The sequence below is a fragment of the Mirounga angustirostris genome, unplaced genomic scaffold (assembly GCF_029215605.1).
Source record: "Mirounga angustirostris isolate CCGP_5_RB_7025 unplaced genomic scaffold, mMirAng1.0.hap1 SCAF_16, whole genome shotgun sequence".
In the NCBI taxonomy this organism is placed as follows: Eukaryota; Metazoa; Chordata; class Mammalia; order Carnivora; family Phocidae; genus Mirounga; species Mirounga angustirostris.
Genome location: NW_026991724.1, coordinates 18,527,673 through 18,546,234, shown reverse-complemented (window position 1 = coordinate 18,546,234; position 18,562 = coordinate 18,527,673). Strand labels below are relative to the sequence as shown.

Sequence of the window (18,562 nt, the reverse complement as noted above, 5' to 3'; positions counted from 1 at the left end):
GCGGCCTGGGTTGGTTCCAGGCCCAGCCCCCAGTGTTCCCCCACTAGGCCTCTGTGTGTCCCCATTTCTATCCGTATCTTTGCCATCCTAGGGCTGTGCATCGTGCAGCTCTCTGCCTTTTCTGTTCTCCTTTCAGACTGAGCCTCTGAGTCTGTCTCTATTTGTGACTCTAGTTTACATCTGGCTCAAGGATGGGGAGCCTCAGGACGGCAGGTGGTAATGTGACCACTCTCAGGCACCCCTAGGCATTTATTCTATGCCAGGCCCTATGTTAAGTGCTGGAAGTATAGAAGTGGCCAGTACACTCTGTTTTCATGAAGCTACAATGCACATTCTATGTGGAGTGAACAAACCAAGGCTGCCCCTGACGCTGAATCTGTCTGCTGCCCGTGCCCGGCACTGCTGAGGTCAGCTATGGCCTGTGGCTTGGGACCTCTTACTTGCCTCTGGTATTGGAGGGGGTATGTGTGCCTGCCAGCAGGTCCCCCCAGATCTCAGCGCTCCTAGGAGGCCTGGCTGGGGGCTGGGGGTGGGCAGACAATGGGCAGCAGAAGGACAGGGAGGGAGCAGGAGGCAATGACTCAATGGGGCGGCTCTGGGACAGCTGGGGAGGGATCCAAGGTTGGTCCTGATGCTCGCTAAAGCTAGAGGAGGGTGGGGCCAGAGGTCCTGGCTGGGGGGTGGGGACGGAGCAGGACCATTCCAAGGCTCCTCTGGCAGCCAGATCAGCTCAAGAAGAAGGCTCCTAGGTAGCTGGTCTGAGAGTCTGGACTTTGGGAGCTGATGTGGCAGCTGGGATGGGGGCGGGGGTGGGTTGCTGTTGTTACGACTGTGCCTGCTTTTTTTTTTTTTAAAGATTTTATTTATTTGACAGAGAGAGACACAGAGAGAGAGGGAACACAAGCAGGGGGAGTGGGAGAGGGAGAAGCAGGCTTCTCGCTGAGCAGGGAGCCCGATGCGGGGCTCCATCCCAGGACCCTGGGATCATGACCTGAGCCTAAGGCAGATGCTTAACGACTGAGCCACCCAGGCGCCCCACTGTGCCTGCTTTTGATGCCCAGGTTTGCTGCTCTGGCAGCCTCCAGGCTCCCGAGGGGGTGCCTGCTTTAGAGCCAAGGAAGCCATCATACCCACTGCCCCTCCCCTCCCAGAAACCAAGGGCCTGAGCATGTTGTGGGGCATAGTGCCTTCTTCTGGCCACACAGCCTACCTTCTTACACTCTTCCCACAAATTGTGGGGAGTGTCAGGCCAGGCACACATGCCCTAAAGGCACCTCACACCTCAGAGCTAGGAGGGATCTCACAGGTCAACTCTCCAGGTAGCTTTCACCAGTTCAGGATCCCCTGAATGAAGCTGAAATGATGGGGAGGGCATGAACACAGCCTAAACGCTGCCAGCAACTGGACATCTGACACATGGGGTCTTCCCTAGTCCTTATGGCAAACCCCAGGAGAAAAAAAAGGATGACTTTTTTTTTTTTTTTTTTTAAACAGGTGAGTAAGGTGAGGCTTAAAGAGAACTGAGTTGCTGGAGCTCACCCAGCAGGTAAGTGGAGGAGCAGGCCTGGGTTAGTGTCTCTGGCTTCAGGACCCTGACCTCAGCCCCAACCTCCTTGGCTGGACTTTGTGGGGAAGGGGGTAGGTGAAAGTGCCCAGGAATGTACCAGAGTGGAGGGTCTGGGCCTGGTGGACTCTGGCAAGCCTGAGTCAGCTCCAGCCCAGATAGCAGTGCCCCACCGGGTCTTGGAATCATACAACCTGTCTTGGTGCCTGGGCCTGGAAGGAAGATTGAGGGCTGCAAGGGAGGGGCCCCTTCCTCCTACCCTCCATGAAGATACCCGTACTGGTTCCTAGCAGCCCCAGGCAGCTGGTTTGGGCTTAGAGAGTTTCTCTTTCTAGGGGCCTCCTGGGACCCGGGGCCCACACTTATCTTCTCCCGCGAGGAGTGAGTGCTCCCAGTTTTGAGGAGAGAGGGTGGGGCAGCCCCCCCATACTGCGTGCATTCAAGAGCAGAAGCCTGCCCCGCTCCACCGCGCCCCCCTCCCCCCGCCGCAAGCCCCTTCCCTCTATCCCCAGGCCGACCCACCGGATCCCTCACCTCGGGCACTTACACCGCCTTCCCCAGCAGGGGGCCGCTTCCGGCGCTCTCAGGCAGGCGGGGGGAGTGGGCACAGTGGGATGGCTGGCAGTCGCTGCCCCTCCGCGCCGACAGAGAAGCCAAGTCAAAGTAAGGGGGCCCTGAGGGTGGGAGTGGAGCCGCTTGGCCCCGAGGGTGGGAGGGGGCGGCGGCGGGCAGGGGGCGCTGCGAGGGCGCGCTCCTCAGCGCTTTCCTGGGGGTCCGGGCCGCTGCCGTCGGGCCTGGGGGTGGGATGCAGCTCCGTCCTCCGGCCCCCAGGGGGCGGTGCGGCGCCGCGTCCTCCGCCGCCCTGCGTCCTCCGCCGCCCTGCGTTCCCTCCCCGCGGCCAGGAGGCGGCGCCCGTGGACGCCGGGCGGCGCGCTGTACCCGCCGTCGACGGCGGTGCGGTAGGTTTGAGGGCTCCGCTTCGCCGTCTCGCGTCCCGGACACGTGAGTGTGGCGGGCGGGCGGGCGAGGGATGGGGCGCGGAGTCTCGTGGCCAGACAAGGCCCAGTTGGGCGGGTGTCAGCACGAGGCAGCACGGCGTCCATGCAATGGCGGCGTCCCATCCGCATAGACCAGCAAAGCGTGGCAGGGATTGCGCGTCCAAGCGTGGGGGCCCTCTTGGCGGAGGCCCACGTGAGCGTGGTCGGGCGGGGGCCGACCCCTGCTGGTCTCCCCTCTCTTCAGGTCTGAACTGCCGCCGCGTCTGTGCTCCGTCAGGCCACCAAGACTGGCCTTCTGCCTGTTTCACTCACGGAGCCGTACCCACGACCATAATCAACCCATTTCCTGGATGAGCAGAAGCCTCACACTGAGGGCCCAGCCCCTCTCCCACTTGCCCTGAGCAGGCCCACTCTTAGGGAGGGGGTGATGGAAGGGCCACCGGAGGTTGGGGATGAGTCCCCAGACTCCCAGGGACACGCCACTGACTGGAGGTTTGCTGTGTGCAGCTTCAGGGATGCCTGGGATGAAGAGGAACCTGTTCCCCGCATGCAGGTTAAGGACCCCAATCCTCCGAGACCTACAGCAGGGACAGCCCAGGGAGAAGGGCTACAAGGCAGCCCCTTGCCTGCGGAGCCTCAGTCTCCACTAGGACAGATGGCTGTAGATGGGTCAGGGGATGCCCAGGGTTGCACATTAGGAGGTTCTTCACTCCAGTTAGAGGAACCAACCCCTTCTGGAGTGGAGAGCCTCCTGTGCCCAGTGTCCTCCCGCCTCAGCCTCACACAGGGTGAGAGTGATAGTCAGGGCGGAGGCTTGGCAAGGGACCAAGTTCCAAAGAGATTAATGCCAGCCCACCTGGGTCCTGAGGGCTTGGACAGTGATCCTGTGGACCCTGGAGGCCCATTAACTGAGACGACGTCAGAGCTACTGGAGGCAGGTGAGGGAGGCGGGGCCAAGGAAGTCTTGGAAGGGAGTGGGGGTTCCTGAAGGGGGGGAGGGCTCTGACCCTACTCCACCTGACGCCCAGGGCCGAGGAGGGGTCTCTGGGGGGGGGTGGCCCAATGCAGACCCAAGCCGTTTTCCTTCTGAAGACCCCAGTGGATCCAGCCTCCCTACGCCTGCTGATGATCTCCTGGCCCAAGACCTTGCCTGGGAGCTGCTGGCCAGTGGCATGGCTACCCTGCCAGGTAGTTGGGAACGACTGGAGGCGGTGGGAGTGGGGTGACTTGATTGGGCAGGTGTTCACTGCCTTCTCCCCACAGGGACTCGGGATGTAGAAGGCCGGGCAGTGCTGCTTCTGTGTGCCCATAGCCCGGCCTGGCTTCACCCCAAGTGCAGTGACCGTGAACTCATCCGCCTCCTGCTCTACCTGCGTGGCATTCCCAGGTTTGGGGAGGAAATGGGGGAGGGGGTTGGAGCCTGAGCTGGGAGATGGCAACATTGGGGAATTAGATACTGAACTGAAGCCTCTTCTTTAGGCCCGAAGTACAGGCCATGGGACTGACTGTGCTGGTGGACGCCCGGGTTTGTTCCCCACGCTCTTCTCTCTTGTGGGGGCTCAGCCAACTGCAGGTGAGTACATGGTAGTAGCTTCCCCTGCCTTCAGCCTTTTGTGTAGGGTTGGGGACATGGTTGAACTCAAAGTCCTTGCAGGAAGCCGCCCCAGGGTCAGTGTACCAGGTGCTGCTACTGGGAAAGATGCCGGAGGAGGTGCCTTCCAGGCTGCAGGTACAGAGCCGTTTCGGCCAGGGGTGGAGATGGGCTGTTTTCCCCACTAGGCCTCGGTCACCACCTGCTTTTCTGGCAGCTGCAGCAGCTGCCTTCTTATCAGAGCCTGCTGAACCACGTCTCCACCTCCGGGTTGCCGGCTTCAATGGGAGGAGGCCTGCCGTACTGCCACCAGGCCTGGCTGGACTTCCGGATGGTCAGTGCAGTGGGTGGGGCACAGGGTGGGTGGCAGGCAACGTGGCCAGCAGAGGGGCCTTTTCTGGGTTGGCTTGAGCAGTGCAAAGCCGGCCTGGGATCCAGGATGCCTGGGACAAGCACTGCACTACTCTGGTCATGCCTGCCCCTGCTCACAGCGTCTGGAAGCCCTACTGCAGAGCTGCCAGGTGGTTTGTGCCCTGCTCCAGGGGGCCATCGAGAGCATGAAGGCTGTGCCCCAGCCCATGGAGTCTGGGGTGAGTGTTCCCTCGACAGCTCTCCGAGTGCTCCCTGTCTCCCTCCTTTTCTCCCACGCTCACCTCCACTACCTGTTGCACTTAATCACAGGAAGTTGGTCGGCTGTTACGGCAGGCACAGGTCCTGATGCAGCATGTGCTAGACTCACCACGGCTAGCATGGCTACAATGCCAGGGGGGTTTGGAGCTGGCGTGGCTGAAGCAAGAGGTCCCAGAGGTGACCCTGAGCCCAGACTACAGGTAGATGCAAACTCAGACCCCAGATCTTGCCCCAGCTCACCATATCCTGTGCTAGGGACTCAGCTGGCTGGCTCAGAACCAGCCAGGATCGGTGGTCCCAGGACAGGGTGGAGTGGAGCAAGGCAACTAAGAGCCCTAAGACCGCGTACCCTATATCAGGCCAGCAGTGGATGAGGTTGATGAACTCTATGGCCGTGTAGATGGACTTCTGCATCAACTGACCCTCCAGAGTAACCGGCGGGTACAGGCACTGGAGTTGGTCCAGACTCTGGAGGCCCAGGAGGGTGGACTGCACCAGGTGGGAACCATCTACCCACATGGGCCCTCCCTCTGATCTCAAGCATGACCTCCACCCCACAGCAGCATTCCTTTCCCTGCTTGTGCCCCTCCAGATTGAAGTGTGGCTACAGCAGGTGGGCTGGCCAGCACTTGAGGAGCTAAGGGATCCCTCACTGGACATGCTGCTCCAGGCCCAAGGTCCTTTTCAGGACTTGGACCAGGTTGCCCAGGTGAGTTTGGTCACTTGTTTATTCCATAGGTATTGGGTCACTTGGCTGAGGACTGGGAATGCAGGATGGGTGAAAGCAAATCTATCCTTTTCTCTCTTGGAATGTACAGTTCAGCAGAGAAGATCAGTTGTAATCAAAGGTTCAAAGTCATATATGTGTTTGCAAACCAAGGCAGAAGCTCCGAAGAGAAGTAACGCAGGTTGTTCTACCCGAGTATAGTTATAAAGACCTCACCCAGAAGGGGTGTTGGGCTAGCTTTCTTGAGATAGTGACTTTTGAACTGAAAGCTAAAGAATAGATCGGGGTTAATTAGGAGGAAGAGGGGTTGGGGTTAAGAGACATTCCAGGCTGAGGGAGCAAACAGCATGTGCAAGGGTTCTGTGGCAGGAGGGAGCATGAGTTGCCTGAGAAACTATAAGCAGGACAGTGAGGTTGAAATGCAGTGCAGAAAAGGGAGGAAGAATGGAGTGAGATGAGATAAAATGAGGCTGGAAAAGTAGCGGCCAAAGAGCTGGGCCCCTGTTGCAGTGTAATATCTAAGTGGGAAAGTCACATAATCAGATCCACATCCTAGGAAGATCATCCTTTTTTTTTTTTTAAGATTTTATTTATTTATTTGACAGAGACACAGAGCAAGAGAGGGAACACAAGCAGGGGGAGTGGGGGAGGGAGAAGCAGGCTTCCTGCCCCACCCAGCAGGGAGCCTGATGTGGGGCTCGATCCCAGGACCCTGGAACCCTGACCTGAGCCGAAGGCAGACGCTTAACGACTGAGCCACCCAGGCGCCCCGAGGAAGATCATCTTAGGTTCTGGGTAGACAGGGATTTGAAGGATGGATGTGTACAGTCCACAGAGGCAATTGCAGTGGCCCACCAGGAATGATGCTTTCCCTGGCCAGATGGTGGCAGAGGAGATTGATTTTAGAAATTGCTGGGATTTGATGGTGGATACATAGAAGGAGAGGGAGGTTTCAGGGTTGAATGAGTGCCGTTCCCTGAGAGAGGGGCCGGGAGACAAGGATCTTCTGGGGGAAGGGGCTTCATCAGTGGAACTCAGAGGAGAGACCAGGGTGTAGAGGGTCACTTGGTGGATGTGAGTTGTGGATGACATTTGAAGTGGGTCACACGAGACTGCCTGAGGAGAGAGCATGTGGACTGTGTTCAGGAGCACCAGTGTTTAATGGCCCAGGTGAGGGATGGGGAACAGGAGGAGGAACCACCAGAGAAGGGTGAGGGGAATCAGGTGAGTGGAGAGGGGTCAGGGAGCTGGCAGAGAGAGGACTGGAGGCTGCTGAGTGATGGTCAGATGAGGCCTGAGAAGGGCTGGGGATGGCGGTGGCACTGAGGTTGCATTAGGCTGACAGGGGGAAGAAGCAGTGATACCAAGGATAACAACTTCTCCCGGAACTTTGGCTGTGGAGAGGGGCACAGAGACAGAGGGGAGTCGGGGGCAAGGGAAGGTCTTCAGTCACAGGAGAGACTTGACAATGACATGTAGAGATGTCTGTGGAAAAGACTGCTCTGGGCTAGACCACCAGGCCCAGACCTGCTGAGCCCAGGCTCTGTCTCCAGGAGCAGGTCAGGCGAGCTGAGAAGTTTCTACAGCCACTGGCTGGCTGGGAGGCTGCTGAGCTGGGGCCCACTGGGGCCCGCTTTCTGGCCCTGCAAGCCCAGCTGACTGACTTCTCCAGGGCTTTGGCCCGGCGGCGGCAGCGGCTGGCAGATGCTGAGAAGCTCTCCCATTTTTTCAAGCAGGTAGGTGGGCTGTCCTGACCTTGGCTGCGGGTGGTTGGCGGGGGTAGAGGGGTGGCTGCCTAACCCCAGCACAGCCTGAGCTCTTTCAGGACATTCTGCCTGTTCTCTCTCCTTGTCTTCAGGGTGACTCCAAAATCCAACCACTGGGGGGCATGGCCTGAGTCGTCATCCTGCAGGGATGGGGAGTGGGTTGAAGGGAAGGCTCGGCGGTCTTGGTGGGCCCCATCTTCACTGCCTCTCTGGCCTTGGTGTTACAGGCCTCAACCTGGGCTGAGGAGGGGAAGCGGCTGTTGGCAGAGCTGGAGCACGAGCACCCAGGGATCGCGCTGCAACGGCTGCAGCTGCATTGGACCAGGCACCCTGACTTGCCTCCTGCCCACTTCCGAAAAATGTGGGCTCTGGCCACAGGGTTGGGGTCTGAGGGCATCCGCCAGGAGTGCCGCTGGGCCTGGGCACGATGCCAGGACACCTGGCTGGCCCTGGACCAGAAGCTAGAGGCTGCGCTGAAGCCACCACTGACTGCAGCCACGACCATGACGGGCAGCACAGCTGGCCTGTGTGTCAGCCGTGTCCCTGCTGCATCTGCCACCCTTCCCCTGAGGAAGGCCTACAGCCTTGATCAGAATTTGGGACAGAGTCTCCGAGAGCCTGCCCACCACTGCCACCATGCGGCCGCTGCGGCTGCCTGCCACAGACCCGAGGCCGGAGGGGGTGCCCAGCCAGGGTCATCCCCTGCCACGCCTCCGCCAAGCAGCTCCGATCCCAGGAGCCCCAGCAGGTGCAGGCAGTGGGCAGGGCAGGGAGGGCAGTGGCAGGAGAGAGGTCTCGAATCCTGATTCCACCTATCTGGTAGGCTCCAGCTGGTGCTGGCGGAGATGGTGGCCACGGAGCGGGAGTATGTCCGTGCTCTTGACTACACCATGGAGAACTACTTCCCCGAGCTGGATCGCCCCGATGTGCCCCAGGGCCTCCGTGGCCAGCGCACCCACCTCTTTGGCAACCTGGAGAAGCTGCGGGACTTCCACTGTCATTTCTTCCTGCGTGAGCTGGAGGCCTGTACCCAGCACCCCTCTCGGGTAGCCTATGCCTTCCTGCGCCACGTAAGCCTCCCACAGGCCACATGGCTCCTAGCTGATTCTGCCACTCAACAAAGAGCCCCTGGGTGCAGGCTTGGTGCCAGGCTCTGTGCCGAGTACAGCTATGAGCGAGACCACCAAGGTCCCTGCCCCTCTAGATGCTCGTGTTTTAGTAGAAGAGACATAAAAGTATAAAAGGGAATTGCAGATTATGGTTGAGGCCAGGAAGAAAATAATCAGGATAGATCGATGATTGTGAAGGAGTGGTGGGCAGGAGTGGGGCAGTTAGAGGTCTCTTTGAGGAGCTGGTGTTTAAGCTGGGGCCAGAGAGAGGGACTGGAGTCAGAGTGTTCCATCCAGAGGAAAGATCAAGTTTAAAGGAAGAGACAGGTCAAGGTGGCTGAGTGCAGTGAGCAAGAGAAGGGGTAGTCCGAGGTGAGGGGTCCCAGAGTGGTGGTCCCAGAACAGTGGGAGGAGCAAAAGCCCTGTGGGCAAGCCCCGCTCTGCACAGTGCCTGTTCTTGCCAGGTTACCCCTCATTCAAAGCCAGGCAGATTGGATCAGGGGGAAGGCTTCCCTGGGAGCTGTTTATTGGCATTTTGGTCCTTTCAAGCTGAGGGTATCTGGCCTATGGGGCCCAGACTTTGGAAGCTGGCCCCCTTGCAACCAGGCTGAGCTGTGTGTCCTCACAGAGGGTGCAGTTCGGGATGTATGCACTCTACAGCAAGAATAAACCTCGCTCCGATGCCCTGATGACCAGCTTCGGTCACGCCTTCTTCAAGGTAGATGAGCCTGAGACTGTAGGGGAGGAGGGGGCGGAGGAGGTACCCCGAAGCCGCCTGATGGTCTTCCGTGCACCTGGCAGGACAAGCAGCAAATGCTGGGGGACCACCTGGACTTGGCCTCCTACCTGCTGAAGCCCATCCAGCGCATGAGCAAGTACGCACTGCTGCTGCAGGAACTGGCGCGGGCCTGTGGGGGCGCCGTGCAGGAGCTGAGTGCCCTGCGGGCCGCCCAGAGCCTCGTGCGCTTCCAGCTGCGACACGGCAATGACCTGCTGGCCATGGACGCCATCCAGGGCTGTGATGTGAGTCATGCCAGGCCCTGGTGGGCAGGTGCGGTGGGTGTGAAGGGAGGGGGCGGCAGAGGCTGGGTACTCACTGGGCCCCAACTTGGCAGGTTAACCTCAAGGAACAGGGGCAGCTGGTGCGGCAGGACGAGTTCATGGTGCGCACCGGGCGCCGTAAGTCCTTGCGCCGCGTTTTTCTCTTTGAGGAGCTGCTGCTCTTCAGCAAGCCTCGCCGAGGACCCACAGGCACCGACACATTTGCCTACAAGCGTTCATTCAAGGTAGGCTCACCCGACCCCTCCCACGCTCCCTGCCCCCTTCTCCCCCGGCGCCTCACCAAGCCCCTCTCCTGGCCACGCAGATGGCAGACCTGGGCCTCACTGAGTGCTGTGGGGAGAGCAACCTGCGGTTTGAGATCTGGTTCCGCCGTCGCAAGGCCAGGGACACCTTTGTGCTGCAGGCTGCCAGCGTGGCCACCAAGCAGGCTTGGACGGCTGACATTTCTCGTTTGCTCTGGAGGCAGGCCATCCACAACAAGGGTGTGTCCCTGCCCCCTACTTCAATAAAAGGTCCCCCCTCTAGGCAGCTTACAATGTCCCACATGGGCCCAGGCAGGGCCTAGGGACCTGGAAATGCTTGGGAGCAGGGAGGTCCCGCAGTAGCAGCCACTGTAGGGGAAAGAACTTCAAAGTCAGGCAGGCCTGCTCTCACTGTCCCTGACTACGGACACAGTGCTAACCTCTCTGAGTATCAGAGGCCTTAACTGTAAAAGGGCAGTTATGACACCTGCCCCCAGGATTGTGGGGAGGAGAGCATGGCACCAAGAAAGGCTCTGTGCACAGGATGGCTAATCTGCTGGGTATGGATGTATAGGAAGGACTTACTCAAGGGAGAGGGGAGACAGAGGCCCAAGGGCAAGGCTCACGTCCAGAGAGACCCCACGTATGCCCACTGTCCACCCAGAGGTGCGCATGGCTGAGATGGTGTCCATGGGCGTGGGGAACAAGGCCTTCCGGGACATCGCCCCCAGCGAGGAAGCTATCAACGACCGCACCGTCAACTACGTCCTGAAGTGCCGAGGTAGCAGGCAGGCTGCCGGGGGTGTGGGGGAGGAAGGCTGCATGCGAGGCAACGTGGCCCTTTGTCAGCCCTTGCCTGTGCTCCCTTCAGGACCCTGGCCCAGGTAGGGTCTGGCCTGTCCCAACCTGACCCTCTCTCTCATGCAGAAGTTCGCTCTCGGGCCTCTATTGCCGTGGCCCCGTTTGACTGTGACAGCCCCTACCTGGGAGCCTTGAGTTCTCTTCCTGGAGACCCTGCCTCTTGCTCTGTGCTGGGGTCCCTCAACCTGCACCTGTACAGAGACCCGGCTCTTCTGGGACTCCGCGGGCCCCTGTGTTCTCCCAGCTTCCCAGAGGAAGCAGCACTGGAGGCTGAAGTGGAGCTGGGCAGTCAGCTGTCTTTGAGTAGGTCTGGGCTAAGCCAGAGGCAGGATGGTATCGCTTAGGGTCTGGCCCTCGGGTGCTGACAGCTTACCTCCCTCCTCCCTAGCTCCTGAGGACTCCGAGGTCTCATCCCAGTGCCCATCAGCCAGTGGATCCAGTGGGTCTGACAGCAGCTATGTGTCAGGGCAGGCCCTGGGCAGGGGTCTTGAGGACTTGTCCTTTGTGAGTACCATTTTGTCCTGTATCCACCAGCCCCAGCCCAGGCCTATGGCTGCCTTTCCTTTAGGTGGAAATGGGGGTGGGTGGGCCAGGGCCCTACCCCAGAGATGCTACCTGGACCCTGAGTTGAGGAAACAGGCAGTCAGGCCTACCTTGTTAACCACAGGTCTGAGCCCAGGCTGGAAGGCAGGCAGTGGACCCAGCAGCTTTTGCTCCAGGAAACATCACCTCTCTCAGGATCTGCTGTGACCGGAGTGTGGCTGCCACCTGGGCTACCTTCCAGCCCACGTGCACTGCCCTATTGACTACTCTTTCTGATGTCTGTGCCCACTGGCAGACTGGCAGGGACCTCTCCCGGGGAGCCTAGCTGCAAAGCCTGAATGACTACCCTGATCCTGAGCTTCTGGCCCCCTGTCCCCTTCTTCTGTTCTCTCTGCTGTTCCCACCCCAGTTATGGGTTAAGATTAGGCTAGAGCGGAGTGTGGGTGTTGCCATGCTCTAGGCTGATGGGGCACCAAGTGGCTCTGGGCAGCGACTGGGCTGCCCCCACCCTCAGGAGGAACATAGGTGGGTTCCCAGCAGTTGCTTCCCGACCCCTGGTCTCAAAGCCAACCTTCTCAAACTTAAGGGCAAGCCCACACCTGTTGTACCCTTAACTCTTGGTTGCCCTGGCTGCCCAAGCCTAGCTCTTCCTGGGTCAGTTTGGTTATTTTCACTCAACACCTTTTGAATAGCTTTCAATTAGAGCTGTTATCTAAAATTATTTCACTGATTGTTAAGTCTTTGGTGTCTCAAAGAGAGAGTCCAGGCCCTTGACTCATAAATTACTCTTTATTTATAATAAAAATAGACTGACACACCCTCTGACGGGGACACACATTCTTAAAATGAGCCTTGGCAGGTGGGGGTATGTGAGGGCAGCATTTCTGGTCACCCTAGCCCTCTTGTAAGTACTTGCCCAGGATAGAGTAAGAGACAGACCTAGACAGGCCCCTCTGGATGAGCAGGTCCACGCAGCGACTGTATTTCCTGGCGAAAGGCAGTGTGAGCTAGAAGGAAAGGCTCGTCTTATCCCTTACTTCCTGGCTGGTTGCCTACCCTAGTTCTGTGGGTGTGGGGGGGTCCTCCCATCTGGGGGTGGGGGCAGGGGTAGGGCAAGGCCTGTTGTTGGGGGACCTTTGATGCTCTTGGGCTCAATTCTGCCCAAAGGCCTCTCACAAGGCTGTGGCTAGGAGTGGCTACCAGAATGACCAGAGGGTCAAAAATGTATGTTTCGGGCCACTGGTTTTCCATTTTCTAGCTGTAGATGCTGACTTCACCTTTCCAATCAATAGACCAGCCAGGGGCCTAAGAGTAACTGGGAACCAGTGTGTTTAGGGTGAAAAGTATTACAATAATATACCTGATTACAGAAATACCACATTAAGGAGAAATTAGCTAAATCTTTTTCACCTACAATGTTAAAATAAAAACTTAAAACCCTAAAATTATTTTAAGGAATCAAAAAACAAATACAAAAAGACTTGGGTCATTCCTTTGACCTTATTGAACATTTTTTTGGTAAAGAATGCTTTAAAGCAGCTTATATATAAAAGGAATGTGTGAAAGTGATGATGTAGCAAAGTAGGTGAAATTGGTATCACCCATCAAAAAGGTCTGACTCCTAATAGTCTCTCTGATTTCAGCACCCAAAAACTTGGGTTCACGTGATGTGCTTCCCCAGCGTGGCTGGGGGTGTTAGTGATGAAGGCAAAATTGGTACCATTGGAGGAAAACTGCAAAAACCAGTGGCCCGAATGCCGCTTTTTGATCACTCTGGACTGGCTAATTTCAGCCATTGTTTCTCCCTCCTTGGGACCAGGGACCATAGGTTAGCTGCCTGCCTTGCCTTCTGGGCAGTGTTGGCCTGGCCCCCATGCAGCAAGACAGTGTCCATTTGAGGTGTCCACAGTGTCAGCATTCCCAGTGGGGTACAGGTGGCCCTCACCTCCACCCAGCTGTACAGGCGTTCCTGGGTGTGCCGGTCATCCTTGAAGCCGGTGATGGCCAGCAAGTCCACCACAAACTGCTTGGGGCTGATGTGCAGGGTCTGCCAGGAGAGCCCCCGGTCAGGCAGGGCTGGAAGCAGCTGCCCGACACACATTTGCTCCCTGCCTTGCAGAGTGGGATGCGGAACAGGGGCTTCCCTTGGTCTGCAGGAGCTACAGGGATCAGGGGCCACCGTCAAGCCAAACTACCTCTTGGTCAAGGCTTGGTTCAGATGACACTGCCCCATCTTCCTGTCCGTGCGCTCCTTGCCACCCTTGTGCCCCTGGCCTGTTCCCCTTGACTTGATTCCCTTTGCCTGGCACCACTTATTGTGGAGCTAGGGGGACAGACAGGTGGAGAAGCAGCAAGGTCTGGGGCCTGGCAAACATACCCACAGCCGGTTGGTTAGGGAGACCACACTGGCTGTCATGGCTTTGGGGTCCTTTTGCCTGATGGAATCCAGGATGATGTCAGTCAGGAAGCGATGACATTTTTGTGCATAAAACATCTCTTCCCAGGATAGAGAGAAACTCAGGAAAGTCACCTCTGTGGAGGAGAGAGTAGATGTGGCCACATCTGCCTGCGGCTAAGGCCTTAGAGCCCGCCTGGAGGAAGGGAGAAGTGTAGGGCTCCTGAGGGAGACTGTTTTCCTGAAGTACCCTGGGTAGGGGCTCGGGCATCTCCACAAGGAAGCGCAGGGCCAGGTATGGCTTCAGAGTCTCACCTCTGGGCTGGGGGCTCGCTGTAGTCGGTGCCTGCCTGAGGTTGTCCATCTGTGTGGTATAGATGATGCTGTCCTCAAAGAACATGCAGGAACCATCGCTGCCCACCACGGGGGGATGGGCCACTTTGAGGATGACCCCTGCATTATCCACCTCACTGGCCTCAGGCAGAGGCTGCTCAGGGCCAGGGCTTTCTGTGAAAACAACACGGGGTGGGGTTCCTCCTTAAGCCACTTTGGAGCCCAAGCAGGGAGGGGGTCTCTGGTGACAGAGCAGCACAGTCAGTCACCCCAGCCTTCTAGCAGCTTCTGCTTCCAGCTTCTCAGATGTGGCACCCTCTGCTGACAGGGCCCTGTCCTGGCTCTCCTCTCTCCATTGTCCTAGAAGTATTACAAGCCCAATCCTACATTTCAGAACTCCAAGGAACTCCCCAAATTCCTCTTGAACTAAGGCTGGTATTTTTTTTTTTTTTTTTAAGATTTTATTTACTTATTCATGAGAGAGAAAGAGAGAGGCAGAGGGAGAAGCAGACTTTCTGCAGAGCGGGGAGCCCGATGCGGGACTCGATCCCAGGACTCCGGGATCATGACCTGAGCCGAAGGCAGACGCTTAACCATCTGAGCCACCCAGGCGCCCGAACTAAGGCTGGTATTAACTAGAGTTGATAATACCCCAGCTAGGAGACTGGAAATTGTTGGAAAACTGTAAAACGAGAGGAGCTTTTTGGGTGAGCTTTTGATATATGTCCACTCTGAGGAGTACGTTTGACAGACCAACTCACGGCTCACAGGCAGGGCCTGAGAAGGACCCTCCAAGGAGGGCCTAAGCCTTTAAAAGGGAAAGCAACAGAATACTGTAGAAAGACTTTGAGGGAGCAGAGGAAACAGCCCAACATGGCAGTTCTCAGCATACTCCCCTGGGTTGTCTCCACACTGCCCCTCCACACATAACACGCCTCTCTTCAGCTCCTTCTTCTGTCCATTCCACCTCAGGAATCATCCACACTCCTGCAGTCACACAAGCCAGAAACCTGGCCTCTCTCTTGCTGGATCCTTCCCTACCTCTTCCCCCAACTGCCTAGCCTGTTTGATCTAGAATGACCTTACGCTTCTAACACTCCTGCTTCTGCTGCTACGTTTCCTCTACTCCTGGAGCAAGCTCTCTGAATGCACACCTGACTGCTTGCTCCCTTGTTTAAAATTCTTCAGTGGCTGCCCACACCCCATAGGATGAGAACAAAGTACCAGGTCCTAAACTTGGCCCACAAGACCTGTCCTGATTAATTATGTCTTTAGCCCTATTTCCCATCACTTCCCCACATGAAACCTGGCCTCCAGAGCTAGACCAAAGACCTGTGTTTCCACAAGCACCCGAGATTTCTCCTTCCTTCCCCTGCTCACTCCCCAGCCCCTAGCCTTCTTTGTGCTTCTTTTATTTCATAGACACCCTCTTCCCACATGCTTCATGCAGACTCTTAGCCCCACAAGTTATGTCAGTGTGCTGGTCATCTCTGTCTGCTGCTTGGCAGAGCTGGCATCAGTAAATAGAGGGTTCTAGTCCCCCTTTGTCACTAATTCACTCTGTGGTCTTGGCCAAGGTTTGCCCTCTCTGTTGTTAAGTGAGACTTAGGTCAAGGATGGGACAGGACTCACCATTCTCTCTTGGCTTCTGCTTGCCCCAGTCCTTCAGCGTGACAGCTCTTCTCATGGGGAAGTATGGCTTAAAGGTTGGCTCTGGCCCCTTGTCTTTGGCTCCAGCTCCAGCCCCTGCCTGTGGGCCCAGGTCCTTCTCTGAGCCTGTGGAATGGCTTTTCCAGGAAGCTGAGGTGCTGGGCTGGGAAGGAGCCTCACTTCCCGAAGGGAGCTGCAGGGTAGCCTCCTCCATGGAGCTGCTCCGGGGGACTGGCAGTGGCTGGAATTCCCACTGTTTGCAATTGACCATGTCCCATTCCCTCACCAGGGAGATGAGTTTTTGCATGGGGGTGATGGGAGGGTCTTTGGTGTCAGGTTTCTGTGTGAGGTTGACTGTGGTGCATTTCTTCTTGGGAGGACTCTCAGGGTGGGCCCCCCAGTATCTGGGGTTGGCACATAAGCCAGGACAGTGGGAGTAAGTGCTGGGATTGCCCGCCCTCTTGGCACCTCGGCACACGGACACCTGGATGGTCCGGGAGTACTGCTCAGACTCCTCCGTCTGGCTGGATCTGGCCAGGGTCCCCTTGGCCTTGTTCCATGGAGTTCTGTCACTGCATTCTTGGAAGTCCATGGGCATGCAGGCTGTGTTCTGGGGAAGGAGGACATGGCAGCTCTGGGAATGCTGTGCTTCCACATTGAAGCTTCACCTGAGAATAATAATCTGGGCCTCCAAGCCCTCACTTGCTCACCCATCAATCCTATCCTCCACATAGGTCAGCCGTTGGAGCTTTGCTCAGCCTGAGTGGGGGTGGTGCTAGCCCAGGGGCCTCTCATATTCCAAAGGGACATACTATCAGCATCCGAGGCCACAAGTGGCCAACATTTCCCTGTGCTTCCTTCAATGTTTGGACATAGTTAACATGCTAGGAGTCCACGTAGGCCCTGCTCTTTAATTTTGCCATGCCCCTCAGTAGCAGAGCCTACTCCTGAACCCTGTGGTAGCGCTCTCAGGACAAAAACGAACCAAACAAGGCTGGGGCTTACTTCTTTGGTGTCTCTACTGAACTCCACCAGTGACCTTGGCCCTTCTGTCACCACATGCAGCCTCCTGATGGGAAAAGCTTCTTCATTTTCAGATTCTTTCTCCTGGGTCCATGACCTGCAGACTCCAAGAGGGAGTCAGTGAGCAGAGAAGCTTCTACTAGTTCATCAACCAGTTGGTCAGGTCTGCCCTGTGGCTAGTTAACTCTAAACAGGGGCGGAGAAGGGCTCTTAAAAGGTTTCACTTAGGTTATTAGCCAATCCTGGGCCTGCTCCACCCCCTTAGCCCCAAGGAGAACGGGCAGGTGGGACTGAGGACAGGATTCTCAAGAGGACTATAAAGGTCCAAACTCCAGAACATGGTGTCTAGAGCAAAGTTTCCTTACTTGTATGCCTCACATTGGGCAAGAGCTTCTGAGAGGGATGGGATGTGGTAATCCTCTACCTCCTGGCAGAATAATGGCCATTCCCTGCAGATGACAAGACATCGCCGTCAGGCTGGGCAGCTGCGGTGGGAGTGTGGGTGGAGGCATAGCCTTCGGAGCTGCTGCCTTGAACAGCAGTTCACATATTGGAAATAATATAACCTCCTCCCTGAAAGCTACAAACTCAAGATTTTTTCTTTTTCTTTTTTTTAAAGATTTTATTTATTTGAGAGACAGAGAGTGAGAGACAGAGAGCATGAGAGGGAGGAGGGTCAAAGGGAGAAGCAGACTCCCTGCCGGGCAGGGAGCCTGATGCAGGACTCGATCCCGGGACTCCAGGATCATGACCTGAGCCGAAGGCAGTCGCTTGACCAACTGAGCCACCCAGGTGCCCCAAACTCAAGATTTTTTTATTGCAGAAGGAAGGGGTTTCATCATATGATTTCCTTCCATTTGTCACTTACTTAAATTCAGATGGTAAAAACAGTTTTCCAAGTCTCAGGAAGTTGAGAATGTGTCGGAACATTTGGCCATCCCCGTGGATCAGCAGGGTCTGCCCGTAAGTGATCCAGGACACTCTTTGAGGGTTGGATAGAAGTTCTGGATACTGCAAGGGGTTGCACGCCAGACTCTGTTAGTCTGTTAGTTAAAGAGCTGGGTCGTCAGTAAGGGGCAGGTCAGTCTTCTCTTAATTCATGTTCTCAACCATTCTAGAACAGAGGCTTTGGGATTTCCATCTCCCTGTCTTGTTAGCCACAGGGAGCCATAGTGGGGAGCAGAGCATCCAGGGACAAGAACATCCCTGCTTCGAGTTTTGCTGCCTTCTAGACTAGATCACCCTCTCAAGGCCTTTGTAACCCCGCCCTGTGTCTTGCTTGGTCCAGACCCCTCAGACTGGTCTCCTCCTGACCCAAACTCCTGTGGGCCTTCCCAGTGTGCTGCTCATACAACAAGAGCACTTGGGGCCAGGAGCAGCGGGAGATGCTACCCTCAGCAGGGGCTAGGGCTGTGTGAGGGCCAGGTGACTAGGTTCTAAAGCTGCTCAGCCACAGAAGGCACGAGGAAAGGAGGATGCCTGGGGCCAGCATACCTTCAGCAAGGTCTGCAGGGTGGTTGCATACCAGTGGCTTCCAACATAAACTTTGATGATCTGTTGGGGGGAATACACAGTGATTTCTGCCGTCCACTCCTCATCTAAGGAAACCAATGAGAAGGAACAGATCACATGACCAGAAGGGAAATAGGTGGGGCATTTTGGTTAGTAACACATGTTAAGACTCAATATCTTCATCAGTCATGTTGTGTTGCCTCCTCTGAAAAGCAGCAGGAACCCCTTAAACCAACCTTCTCTCAGGCCTTCCCTGCAGCTCACCAGCTAGCTCACTTTCCTGGGTGGTGAGGTGGGTTTGGAATGGCAGCTTGGAGGGTCAGCTGGTGACTCAGGGTGGGGAGGGTGAGCCGTCTAAACTCTCATCAATACCAGGGATCCTGATGCTCTTCCCCTGACCCACCTCTCTCAAGAAAGCTGGACTGATGTTCCTGTCCACCTACATTGCCAACTGCCTCTGGTTTCTGGCTGGGTGTGTCCTGGGTGTCTAACTCTTCATGTGGTGAGGAGTCCCTCTGTATGTTTGTGCTTGTGGTTTGGCAAATGTCACATTGCC

At 56.7% G+C, this 18,562-nt stretch overlaps 2 protein-coding genes across 2 annotated transcripts in view; one reads left to right on the top strand and one right to left on the bottom strand.

Moving 5' to 3' along the window:
* The first annotated feature begins 2,259 nt into the window (after positions 1–2,259).
* Positions 2,260–11,915, top strand: PLEKHG4 (pleckstrin homology and RhoGEF domain containing G4). Its single transcript, XM_045890918.3, has 22 exons — positions 2,260–2,566; positions 2,807–3,500; positions 3,655–3,750; positions 3,826–3,949; positions 4,042–4,135; positions 4,217–4,291; positions 4,371–4,487; positions 4,645–4,743; positions 4,835–4,983; positions 5,143–5,281; positions 5,376–5,492; positions 7,064–7,246; positions 7,504–8,024; positions 8,100–8,346; positions 9,014–9,103; positions 9,187–9,408; positions 9,501–9,671; positions 9,752–9,929; positions 10,354–10,470; positions 10,617–10,853; positions 10,939–11,054; positions 11,218–11,915. Exons 2-22 carry the CDS (start codon positions 2,990–2,992, stop codon positions 11,221–11,223), a joined length of 3,609 nt encoding a protein of 1,202 aa, XP_045746874.2. The 5' UTR covers positions 2,260–2,566; positions 2,807–2,989; the 3' UTR covers positions 11,224–11,915.
* A 71-nt stretch (positions 11,916–11,986) lies between these two features.
* KCTD19 (potassium channel tetramerization domain containing 19) overlaps positions 11,987–18,562 on the bottom strand; it is a 29,903-nt gene continuing 23,327 nt past the window's right edge. The window contains exons 8-16 of the mRNA XM_045890925.2: positions 17,989–18,092; positions 17,363–17,505; positions 16,860–16,943; positions 16,477–16,591; positions 15,454–16,081; positions 13,804–13,995; positions 13,471–13,625; positions 13,039–13,140; positions 11,987–12,100 (exon numbers count right to left, since the gene is read on the bottom strand). Of these exons, the coding sequence (XP_045746881.1) occupies positions 11,987–12,100; positions 13,039–13,140; positions 13,471–13,625; positions 13,804–13,995; positions 15,454–16,081; positions 16,477–16,591; positions 16,860–16,943; positions 17,363–17,505; positions 17,989–18,092 (1,637 nt within the window). The remainder of the gene's footprint in view (positions 12,101–13,038; positions 13,141–13,470; positions 13,626–13,803; positions 13,996–15,453; positions 16,082–16,476; positions 16,592–16,859; positions 16,944–17,362; positions 17,506–17,988; positions 18,093–18,562) is intronic.

Bases quoted from the DNA above. Each gene is read 5' to 3' on its own strand.
- PLEKHG4 (XM_045890918.3), top strand. From the start codon at position 2,990: ATGGAAGGGCCACCGGAGGTTGGGGATGAGTCCCCAGACTCCCAGGGA. The intron at 3,501-3,654 runs GTGAGGGAGGCG...TTCCTTCTGAAG, and splicing joins GTCAGAGCTACTGGAGGCAG to ACCCCAGTGGATCCAGCCTC. The intron at 9,409-9,500 runs GTGAGTCATGCC...CCAACTTGGCAG, and splicing joins ACGCCATCCAGGGCTGTGAT to GTTAACCTCAAGGAACAGGG.